We start from the raw sequence: 12,106 nt of genomic DNA, 5'->3' as shown, positions 1-12,106 counted from the left end.
ATCTAATAGAAGATAAAGTTGGTCCTAATCTTCATCACGTGGGGGCAGGCCCCAAATTTCTTAATAAGACACCTATAGCACAAGAGTTAAAACCAAGAATCAACAACTGGGACGAATTCAAACTAAAAAGTTTTTTCTCAGCAAGAGAAGTAATATGCGAGGTGAATAGGGAGCCTACATCCTTGGAACAAATTTTTACCCCTCAAACATCAGATAGAGCTCTAATCTCTAGAGTATACAAAGAACTCAAAAAGTTAAACAACAAGAAAGCAAATAACCCAATCAACAAATGGGCCAAGGACTTGAACAGAAACTTCTCAGAAGAGGATATACAATCAATCAACAAATACATGAAAAAATGCTCACCATCTCTAGCAATCAGAGAAATGCAAATTAAAACTACTCTAAAATACCATCTCACTCCAATAAGAATGGCAGACATTATGAAGTCAAACAACAATAAGTGCTGGCGAGGATGCAGGGGAAATAGGTACACTCATACATTGCTGGTGGGACTGCAAATTGGTGCAGCCAATTTGGAAAGCAGTATGGAGGTTCCTTGGAAAGCTGGGAATGGAACCACCATTTGACCCAGCTATTCCCCTTCTCAGACTATACCCAAAAGACCTAAGAAGAGCATACTACAGGGACACAGCCATATCAATGTTTATAGCAGCACAATTCATAATAGCTAGAATGTGGAACCAACCTAGGTGCCCTTCAATAGATGAATGGATTAAAAAAATGTGGCATTTATACACAATGGAATATTACTCAGCACTAAAAAATAATAAAATCATGCCATTTGCAGGCAAATGGATGGCATTAGAGCAGATTATGCTAAGTGAAGTTAGCCAATCCCTAAAAAACAAATGCCGAATGTCTTCTCTGATATAAGGGGGGGTGACTCAAAATGGGATAGGGAGGAAGAGCATGAGAAGAAGACTACGACTAAATAGGGAAGAGAGGTGGGAGGGAAAAAGAGGGAGAAGGGGAGTTGCACAGAAGATGGAAGGAGAACCTCATTGTTATACAGAATACATATATGATGTTGTAATGAGAAAAAGAAAAAAAAGTGTGTCACATTAGATTGGATAGAGAGAAAGAATGGGAGAGGAGGGGAGGAGTAGGGAGGATAGGAAGGGCAGCAAAATAGAATAGTCAATATGATTGATGTATGTACATTCCATGTATGTATTATAAATCAAAATGCATTCTACTGTCATGTATGACTAAAAAAATAAATTTAAAAAAAGAAATCTCTTAAAGCATACAATAAGTTTGGGTTCTCAGATTGTTGTCAAATGAAATGCAGATCAGATGCAAAAATATTAGAAAGTTTAAAGGTGCTGGCTCCATGAGGTATCAGAACTTTTGTGTTGCTCTGGGCATTTCCTTTTCTAGTTCTAAGAAACCAATTCTACAGGAAAAGATTATCATAGAGAACAAAATACCTGCTAGTGCTCTTACTTATGTGGCATGGAGCATGGTGACATATCTTCCACCTCATGATGCAACATCACATATTGGGACTGTAAGTGCTGAAAACCTGGTTTAGGTAGAATCACCACCATCTACCAACACTATGATATCTAAAGAGTGATCAGATTGCAATTGGACAGCTAGGGGCTACAACCAACTCCCGTGATCTAGTGCTGCAGATACAAGATGCAGTCTGAAACCCACCAGGTGAGTTTTATAATATAATACTTTATGTGAGAGAAGAGGAGACTCAAAACTGTTTATTTTCATATTAATTACTTCTGGGGTCAGTTTAAACACAACACCCACAAGGAATGATGATGAAGTTGTGGCCTCCAGAGATTATGGGCCTGCTGATGTGTGTTAAAATAATAAATTCTCTGCCATTTATGTTTCTAGTTACTTTAAGCCACAGAGATAATTCTAAGAGGGGAAACTGGGAGGAAACGAATTTAACATTAGATTTATCAGTAAAAGCACAGGTGTGGTAATAAGTGCCTGTAATTGCAGCTACTTTGGAGGCTGATGCAAGAAGATCAGAAGTTTGAGGCCAGCCTCAGCAACTCATTGAGACCCTGTCTCAAAATTAAAAATTAAAAAGGCTCAGTAGTAAAATGCCACTGTCCCCAGTACTGGGGGGAAAAAATCTAGAGTCCATGTAACCCAAAGAAGATGTTTTAAGCCTACTACTTTTATACTTCCTTAAGATGCCACTAACTGTGAGATATGCCATTTTATATAACACTGAAAAAAATGGCAATAAAACGATAATAGTGCATCAATAATTTTAAGACATATTCCAACTTCAGAGGTGCTAAAATGTGAAGCATGCACCTCAAAATTATAAAATATGATGAATACTTTCAATAAAAGAGCTTGTATGTTAAAAGAAAGCTTCACTTTCTTTTTGCAAAATCTTGAACTAGGATCTTTTTTGGTCTGAACAAAAATGTCACACAAATTTTCCCATCTTCCCATTAAAATTTTTCTCTCTGCCTTTGAATTCTTCCTAGAGACTTAAGTCTTTACAAAAACTCACAGATAAAAGACAGCTATCAGCTCAACATAATCTTGATTTATTTAGCAAAATTATTTACTAATTAAAATAAAATGTCAACTTCTATGCAGCATCAGGAAAATATAAAGCCTGGAAGGGATTAAACCAGGACACTACCCCAGTTTTCTTTTTCTTTCTTTTTTGGCACTAGGAATTGAGCCCAGAGGCACTTTACTAAGCTATAGCCTTAGTCCTTTTTATTTTTTATTTTAAGACAGGGTCTCCCTTCATTACTGAGGCTAGCCTCAAACTTGCACTCCTCCTGCTTTAGCCTCCTGAGTTGCTGGGATTACAGGTATGTGCCACCATGCCTGGTTCTACTCCAGTTTTCAAACACTCAAGAGACATTGGTGGCTGTAATGGTGTGAACATTTGTGTCTTTCCAAAGTTTATATTGAAACTTAATCCCCAATGCAACAATATTAAAATGTGGAGCCTTTATGAGGTGATTAGTCCATAGGAGCTCCACCCTTAAGGATGGGATTAGTGCCTTATAAAAGTGTTATAAGGAACTAATTAGGCCTTTTGTCCTTCCATCCCTTCCATGTGAGGACACAGCCTATGAACCCTCTGGAGGGCACAGCAACAAAGCACCACCAGGGAAACAGAAATCAGGCCTTCAACAGGCAGTGAGCCTGCACGCACCTTGATCTTGAACTTCCATCCTCTAGAACTAACTATGAGAAACAAATTCCTGTTGCTTAAAAATCACCCAGTCTCAGGTGTTTTGTCAGAGCAGCACAAATGAGCTGAGATGGCAGTTTCTTAGTCCAGTGCTTTATCCAATGCAGACTCTTTCTACAAAAAGCTGAAGCAATCCCTATTACTGTTTTCTAAATTCTTTATAAACTTGAAAGGAAAACATTCCTTAACCTTTTTGTTATGGAAAAGGAAAGAAAATTGGATTTTTTTAAAAATTTTACTTTTCCACACTTGGCACCAGGAAGATATTGATCTCAGGTTCAATTAAAACAGATATATTCCTATAAGTGGAGAAGCTCTGTTGGAAAACATGACTCAAAGGAGAGAAAGCAGTGGTTCTCAGAGAGCTTGGGTTCTGGTCCTGTATCTTACTGGCTGAGGCTTTGGGAATGTCACCTATGCTTTTTTTTTTCTCTTATAAAATAATCAAATGATTTTTAGAAGACTTTCAGGTATAAATTTCTTGACTACAAAAACAGAGATGGAACACCCAATCCTAGATTAAAATACAGCACAAAGCACATCAAATTTTGAAATACTCTCCATTTAACTATATAATTCCTGCTAAAAAATTATATAGGTTGGTATTTTTAAAAACAGATTTTGCTGGATTTTAAAAAAAGTCTCCTTAATTAAATGTAGCCCATAGGAAAAGGTAAGAGTTGTGTTATTATAAACCCAAAGGATTTAAGTATGTTATAATATATGCATTAAGTATGTTGAAGAAAAATATTCACTTTTGGCTACCAGAAAGTGCTTTGCTATACAAAGTTGCCAGTATTTTCTGTACAACTGTGAGATTCATGGACAAAGAGAGAAGTGTTAGAAAAATCTTTCATCTATATTCCCTAATTTGAGGGTAGAGCAGGGACAATGCCTGCCATAAGTTCCAGGTCACATAAATCTATTAATTTTATTCTCTAGTTAATGTTATCACTTGACTCAAAATATAACCTTTCTTAAGAACCATTATGTCTTTGTTTGAGTTAATCTAAGCCTTCTCAAATGTTTTTAGCTTTATACCTATCAGCTTTAAACTTGTCAGGGTTGTTTCACTGAAAAGTTGATTTCTGATTAATAATAGGCTAAAATTAGTAACATCTTGAAATATTCTAATGTTATCTTTTAAAAATGTATACATCAAAGAAAGCTGATTAAAAATGTAAAATTACTAATGTATGGCAAAGAAGCCAGTAGGAGATCAACATAAGCAATCTCACAAGTTAATACCCTTAAAATCAGTTTCTTTCAAGCAAATGCTCTTGTCTGATTAAAACCTTATGATATAATTTAGTGCACAATAAGTGTAGAAAGTTCTTTTTTAAATTGTATATCTCTCATGTGTGAGTGTGTGATTTGGGGTTTCAAAATTTCAACATTATATGAAGAATTATATATCAAATATGACTACAAAGTAATCTGTCTGATTTCTAAACAGTTATTCCAGTATTTGTATATCTAAGAGAGAAATATCCTCTTTAAAGTAAATATTCAAGTTGTCATGTTCTAAATATTTCTGAAACTTATTTATTTTTTTCAACAAACACTTAAGAAAGGACTATTATAGGTCCGACACCATACTCAGGGCTATGAAAACAAAAGAAAGATAAGAGGTAGGTGGTTCCTATGCTAAGGAAGTTTATAGTTTATCATGAAAGACAATAATTCAAACAAGGAAAACTACTAAAAATATGATGTAGTGAAAATCATAGAAGATGTGAGCCAAACTGTGGTGCACAGAGGGCAGGGCCATAAGATCTATCTGTAGGATCAGGAAAGGCTGCTTTTGAGGGTGTGACACATGATTCTGGTCTCAAAGGACGAGTAGACTTGACCAGGAGAACAGGAAGCCAAACAGAATAATTATGATAGGTCCTGGCATGTTTGAGGAATGAAAACCATACTTATGAGTCAATCATAGTAGATTCTCTTGAACATTACCAGTAGTGGGGAATCTTAACTCTTTGAGCCAAGCAGAAATTAAACAGAATGACATCTAGAGAATAAGATGGGAGATCAGGCTGAGTAATATCATTTTAGGTTTGAAGGCAATTCCAAAGAGTTTCTCTAAAATCTCTCAAGCAGTGAGAAGTTTGTTGAAAAAAGCTTAGAATATGGCTTTAGTCCTGTTCACTGTTAGATCCCTGGTGCCTACAACTGTGCTCAGATCATGGCAGGAACTCAGTATATTTATTTAATGAACAAACACACTAATCCACAAAACAAGATTAATTTATTCATAATAATAACAGCAACTTATATTTAATTTTTCTCAAGGAGTTTTCCTGCCATTATCATAAAGAAACCATGAGATATTTTAAAAGATCTTATTTCTTTATTTTCATTAGTCATATTTTTATTTGCTTTTCTTTTTTCCTCTATCATACTGTGGATTCTTTGAGGAAACAGACTTTATATCACTCCTGTCAGTATCCCAAATATTAAAAGTTAATACTAACAACTAAGTTATATGTAGCATTTACTATGTATCATAAACTATTCTAAATGTATTATTCATACCAACTCATTCAATTCTTATAACTATATCAGATACTATTAACATTTTCATTTAACATATTGGAAAACTGAGGCATAGAGAGGTTTGGTTACTTGTCCAATATTATATGGTTAGTAAGCAGAAGGATTTTTTTTTTTTTTTTTGGTCCTGGGGATTGAACCTGGGGCACTTGACCACTGAGCCACATCCCCAGACCTTTTTATATTTTTATTTTGCGACAGGGCCTTGCTAAGTTGCTTAGGCCCTCACTAAATTGCTGAGGTTGACCTTGAACTCATAATCCTCCTGCCTCAGCCTCTGGAGCTGTTGGGATTACAAGTGTGCACCAGTACGTCTGGCAGTAAGTAGAATGATTAAAACTTGAACCCAGGAAGCCTGGCTCCACATTCCATGCTCTTAATGGCCATGTATACTGTCTAGCACATTACCTGGCATACATGAGACACTCATTAGATGCTTGATGAATGAATTCTCTCCTTCTGAAAATATAATTCCCACCACAGAAAGAACATTTTTCTTCATGTAGAAATAGGAATTTCCACTCCACAGAAATTAGGTTTGCTAAAGGTTATTTTTCCTAATATTCACATACAGTCTTTGTTAGGCTGCTTGTATAGCAATAAACAACCAAGATTCAATGACTGTCATATAAAAAATATATTTAGTACCTTCTAGTTCACCAATTTTTTTGGCAAAAACTTTCAGTTGTTTTTTCAGTTTCCGGACAGTCTTATCCTGTTTTTCAAGTTGTTCCATCAAATCCTAAAGATCAAAATGAGAAACATAACAAAAAGATCAAAATAGCCCTTTTAAAATTTCCCTTTCCAAGGGAGAGCTGACACAGCATCACAGAAATAGTACTGTTAGTTTACAAAAAAGCTTCAGAGCAGCTTGTTGGTGGAGCCCCCACCTGGCTAAAACTGGCAGGCATGGGAAATACAGCTATAATAAAGCCAAATGTTAAAATACACAATGCAGTAAAATCTTTACAGCGTGATGGATGGCAAGCTTCCTGTGGAGTCTTTTTAAGTAGACTCTCTATGGGTAAAATAATCAAACCTTTTCAATATATTGTTATTACAGTGAAATGGCTTATTTTAAAGGGAAACTAGGCAAGCATGAATTTTGATGAGTTCACAAAAGGTTTTGGGAGAAGATTTAAGGATCATTGAACTTATCAAGCAGGAATTGAACCCTACTCTATGAGAGACCCATTCTTTGGAGCTGTTGGAATAGCTCTGAAACTTTAAAGTTTTGGGAATTAAAAGGTAAGTTGAAAAATAATCATAGAGAATGGGATAAAGAGCAGTTTGATGACTTTGGGCCAAGTGGCAGGTGACACAAGACACTCATGAAATCTTGCAGGTGATATATACAAAGAAAGGGAATAATTATGAATGTGTAATGCAAAAGAGGAAAAACAGTATGTTTATGGTGGGAGGTATTAAAGTGTATGATTATTGTCTCTGTAAAAGAGAATTCTCTAAAATGCCAGCACATAATTAGAAACTCAAAAATTAAAGCAAATAAGAGCAGACTCAGAGTTTAGAAGGGAAATGAGTCAGGGATGTTTGTGGTTTTCATTCAGGTTACAGAGAAGACAAGTGTTTACAAATCCAAATATCATTTGTTCTCCAGTTTAGACAGGAGTGGATATAGATACTAGACTAATGATCTGGGTTTTTTGTTTTGGTACTGGGGATTAAACACTGAGTTATATCCCCAATCCTTTTTGGATTTTTTTGAGACAGGGCCTTGCTAAGTTGCTGAGGCTGGTCTAGAATTTGTGATTCTCCTGACTCAGCTTCCAGAATTACTGGGATTACAGGCTAAAATGATGACTTGAAGGGAATAGTTGCTAATGCTTTGTTCAAACTGCTAATTGCTTCCTGGATTTCATGTGATCTTTCAAATCATATTGCTTCCATCACACTGTAAGCCTAGTGTTAATAACAAACCACACATGAGAATGGACGCAGGACACTGACAGAGATGACACCACTGGCTAAAAGATAGCTGTGGGCAGAAATAGGTTTTGTCAAAGTTTTTGAAAAGACTTCTGGTGAGGGGCAGGCAGCAGTGTGCTCTTCAGATATAGAGGGCTAAAATTAGCAGGAAGACAAGGAAAAAACACTGTGGTTTTACATACAATCATCCGTTTGTAAAGTGAAATCCGATATGATTGATACTTCTTAGGGTCATCTGCATATAATTCCTCAAAATACTGAAAAAACAGGCATAATGGATATTTGTTTTTTTTTCCCCCTGTCTTTGAGGGAACACTACCTCTCAGCAAAATTCATTTAAAAGTATTTTAAAACACAAATAATGAATTTGTATATATTCAGAAGACTCTGATTTGTCATTGCTATATATTATTTTCTAGTATGGATAATTTTAACTACATTCTTACAGATTTTTTTGCATAATAAAAAGAAATTAATGATGTCCAGGACACCATCATTTAGATGGTAAACAGAATGGTCATCCACACTGCCCAGACAAGGCTGTCACTTCAGTCTTCAGCCCTCTTACCCTTTTATCTCTAGCCTTCCCCATAGGTGATGCTCAGGAGTTTGCTAGACCTACTTTGCTACTGGCAGCCATAGCAAGGGTAGGGAAGGCAAATAAAATTAAAGGGAAAATATTGGCACTGTTAGTACTCTTGTTTGGAGAGAATGGTGAGAAACCCTCGGCCCTTCTTCCCTGAAAGGCATCCTGGGGGAGGTCTGTGAAACCTGTTCACTAGAGAAGGAGAGATACCATTCTTGTGTTTATGTTGGGGCAGTAGGTGGCTGGTGGATGTCACGCAAGGTGACATTTCCATTAATGTTCTTCATTTTCAAGAACACTAAGCCTAGGTCCATTGCTGCTTGAATTTTCTTCTCAAGTGCTTCCAAGAATTACACAACTGAGATTGAGAAACCATAATGAGTTGGCAAAAGCACATAATTTCATGTACTTCTATTTGAATCCATTCTCCTGAATTAGTAGTCAGTGTAATGGCAAGAGAAGCAGCTGACTTAAAAGGGTATTCCCCAAACTCAAACTCATTAACCAGATTTTTATGGCTTAAAATGTAGAGGCCCATTTTATTTTTATGTTAGCTATGAAAATTGCTAGGAAAAATTAATACTACCGACAGTTTGCAAAGGAAATACTTGATCAACTTAGTGTATAAACTTTGGGAATCTGCCACCCAGAAGCACCTTTATTTCAGATTCACCTAGTATTTTAAGACAATCATTTATAAGCACAAAATTTTTTTACTGATCAATCAATGTTAGTTAGTATATTTATCAATTCTTAGTCACCAAAGAATTGTTAGTTTAATTTAAGCAACAAAATATACTTGGGAATAATAAATGACATTTCAAAAATATTTAATGAATCAGTAGTTTCTCTGACAAATTGGCAAGATTTCAGTCACTCTGAAGAGTCCAAATACAACATTCACCCTCTTCCTGTATTCCCACCATGAGCCTCACACAGAAATACAGACTGCAAAAAGAATACCTTCCGCTTTGCTTCTAATTCACACAAAAAATGGCTGGATAAATGACACTAGAAATCTATTTGTAATATAGAGTATCACTAATGAAATAATGGACAGATGATTCAGATTGCAAATTTTCAGAGAGAATTCAAAGTATTTTATTATAGGTCATTAAGAAACCTTAATTTAAAAAAAAGGACAAATTCTCAAAAGTCTTAAAAAACTTTTCTCAAAATCAGGCTATCACTACAATACAGATTTTATACAGAAGTATGGAATTATAATCTTTCAATGATTTTTAATATTATGTGTATATCTGTCAGATTTTAAAAACAACAAATCTGTAATAAAGATTATTATGTGACAGAAACAAATAACTTAGAAAATATTTTCAGTAAAAAAAGAAAACAAACAAGGAAAAAGGAAAAGAAAAAACTTGGATTCCATACCAGTGTTCAAAAATCTGGCAAGGGAAAAAAATTCTGCATTTGTTATACAAGTTCTTCTTTTTTTTTTTTAATTTTTTATTAGTTCTAATCAGTTATATATAACAGTAGAAAGCTCTCTGATTCATTGTATACATATGGAGAAGAATTTTTCTCTTCTCTGGTTGAGCATGAAGTAGAGTCACACCATTGTGCAATCATACGTACAAGTTCTTCTTAAAAGAATAAGTCTAAACCTGAATCCTGACTCCCTCTCCTGTCAATAAGCTCCATCCAGCATTAACCAAAAGCCCCTTATTGGTTCTACCAACCACCTTCCCTGATCTCTACTCTAACCTGCTCTTGTCTGCCTGAGAGAGAGGCTGGGATGGCCTTGGTGGCTGCTTGGGGACCAAATGTAAGCAAAATTGCCCAGTATCTGTCATGGCAATCACATACCAAACCTCCTGAGAAGGCAGAGAATCCTTAGCTGAAATGGATGAAGCAGGTTGCCTCAGACTCTATCAAAACCCAGTTTGTAGTTGGGTGGCTCTCTTCCTGACCTTCCAAATGACATCTGAGAACACTTGGACACCTGGAGCTTTCTGTGAGAACAACCTGTGCAGGTTGTTCATTTGTACAAATTTATTCATGTTTTCTTTACTGTTTCTATTAGAGTAAGAGAGTAACAAATATGGGGCATGGAAATTTTCTCAGCAAGGAAAAGCTGTGTTTGATCAAAAAGAAACCAAGATATACAGCAATGCAAAGCACTGCCTGCTGAGAGGGGGCATGTGAGGGTAGGGGGGTGGTACTTCTCCTTACCAAGTTTTCATTGGTCAACCGGGTGATCTCGTGCTGCAGGCTGGCCTCGATGCGGGCCTCTGGGGGTAGCTGTAAGTTCTGAGCCAGCAACTGCTGCTGCCGGTTGTTCTCTTCCTTCAGGCTCTGGATCTCCCCTCGGAGGGCCTCAGCCTCATTCTCATGGCTCCTCTTCTGTGACTGCAGCTGGGATTCCAGGAGCCTGAAGAGAAGCCATACAAGTAGAAAGAAAAGATGACACTTTGAGTTCCTGCCTAAGTGGTGTGGGGTAGGGCTTCATGCTCACTTACAAAAGTAGAAAAAGCAGGTACTCTCTAGTAGCCCTGAATCTTCTGACTTGATTAAAGTAAAAAAACCCAAACAAGGACCAGAAATGTATGTGAACACTCTCATATTTGTGTCTTTCTGAGCAGTATAAAATTCTCAGAGGTCTGAAGAGACAGAGGAGTCTTAGCTCTTTAAAAAATTCATAGGAAATGATGACTTAAAAAAAAAAGGAAAGACCTAACTCTAATCTGGCTTTCTATATTTATAAGCTAGAATTAAATGTGGAAAACACAGTATCACTGCTACCAAATAACTCTGCACTATAAGGGCAAGCTTACAAACTCCCAATCTAATTAAATATGCCTTTAAGGATTATAGTTACTAACTCTAGGTAGAGGGTGGGACCAGGGTCCCATTTTTATATTTTACTCTTATCACTAAAGGACAGAAATGCTGGAGCCTTACTCTAAAATATATGCAGATTTAGTTAAATTCAGACAGAAAGTTCTGTAATTTCATATATGCACATATTTTAAATTTATCATCATCTCTCTCCCCATAAATTTATATAACAGTAACAGAATCCAAACATGACATGGTTTTGGAATACAAGTATTAACAGGACCAACAAGTGGTTACTGTTTCTTTGAGCAACCATGTAGCCAGCTGTGCCCACAAAGTAGATGAGGGCACTGGCAACAAAGATGCCAGAGAGTAAGAGCATCCTCCCTTCACTGTGCTTCCCTGCTTGTACAGTCACTCCTTTTCTAAACACAAAATGAAGTGATGGTTAAGACCTGATGCAAGAAAAAAACAAAAAACAAAAAACAACAACAACAAAAAAAACACAGTGGTACACATCTGTAATCCTAGTGACTCAGGAGGCTGAGACAGGAGGATCACAAGTTTGAGGCCAGTCTCAGCAACTTAGGGAGACCCTGTCTCAAAAAAGGGGGGCTGATGATGTAGCTTAGGGGTAAAGCACCCCTGGATTAAATCCCCAGTTACCCCCACCACCACCACCACGACCACCAAAAAAAAAAAAAAAAAAAATTTAACTGATGTGAAGAAAGAAAAGAAGACATTCTTTTATTCTAACTGTCTTGGTTTGCCAACTGCTGGGTAAAACTTACTGATGCCATTGCAAGCAAGCTGTTAAAATTTCAAAAGAATTTAAACCAATAATACTTCAAAATTAATGACAGTGGTTTATGGTTAGAATAAACAAAGCAGAATAAGCGGAAGCCCCCTGAACAAACAGTATTTTAAGACTTTTAAAAATTTAATTCTAAAATGGATTTTTATGAGATTTAAGATATACATGTCAATAAGCAGAT

At 36.2% G+C, this 12,106-nt stretch overlaps 1 protein-coding gene across 1 annotated transcript in view; it reads right to left on the bottom strand.

Moving 5' to 3' along the window:
- The window catches only part of Myo5a (myosin VA), a 163,636-nt gene that overhangs the window by 31,834 nt on the left and 119,696 nt on the right, over nucleotides 1-12,106 (bottom strand). Inside the window, exons 32-34 of the mRNA XM_048793247.1 lie at nucleotides 10,506-10,704; nucleotides 7,909-7,983; nucleotides 6,428-6,521 (exon numbers count right to left, since the gene is read on the bottom strand). Coding sequence (XP_048649204.1) covers nucleotides 6,428-6,521; nucleotides 7,909-7,983; nucleotides 10,506-10,704 — 368 coding nt within the window. The remainder of the gene's footprint in view (nucleotides 1-6,427; nucleotides 6,522-7,908; nucleotides 7,984-10,505; nucleotides 10,705-12,106) is intronic.

The sequence above is a fragment of the Marmota marmota genome, unplaced genomic scaffold (assembly GCF_001458135.2).
Source record: "Marmota marmota marmota unplaced genomic scaffold, marMar, whole genome shotgun sequence".
NCBI lineage: Eukaryota > Metazoa > Chordata > Mammalia > Rodentia > Sciuridae > Marmota > Marmota marmota.
The sequence above is the reverse complement of the archived record's forward strand: the minus strand, read 5'-3'. Positions and strand labels throughout refer to the sequence as shown.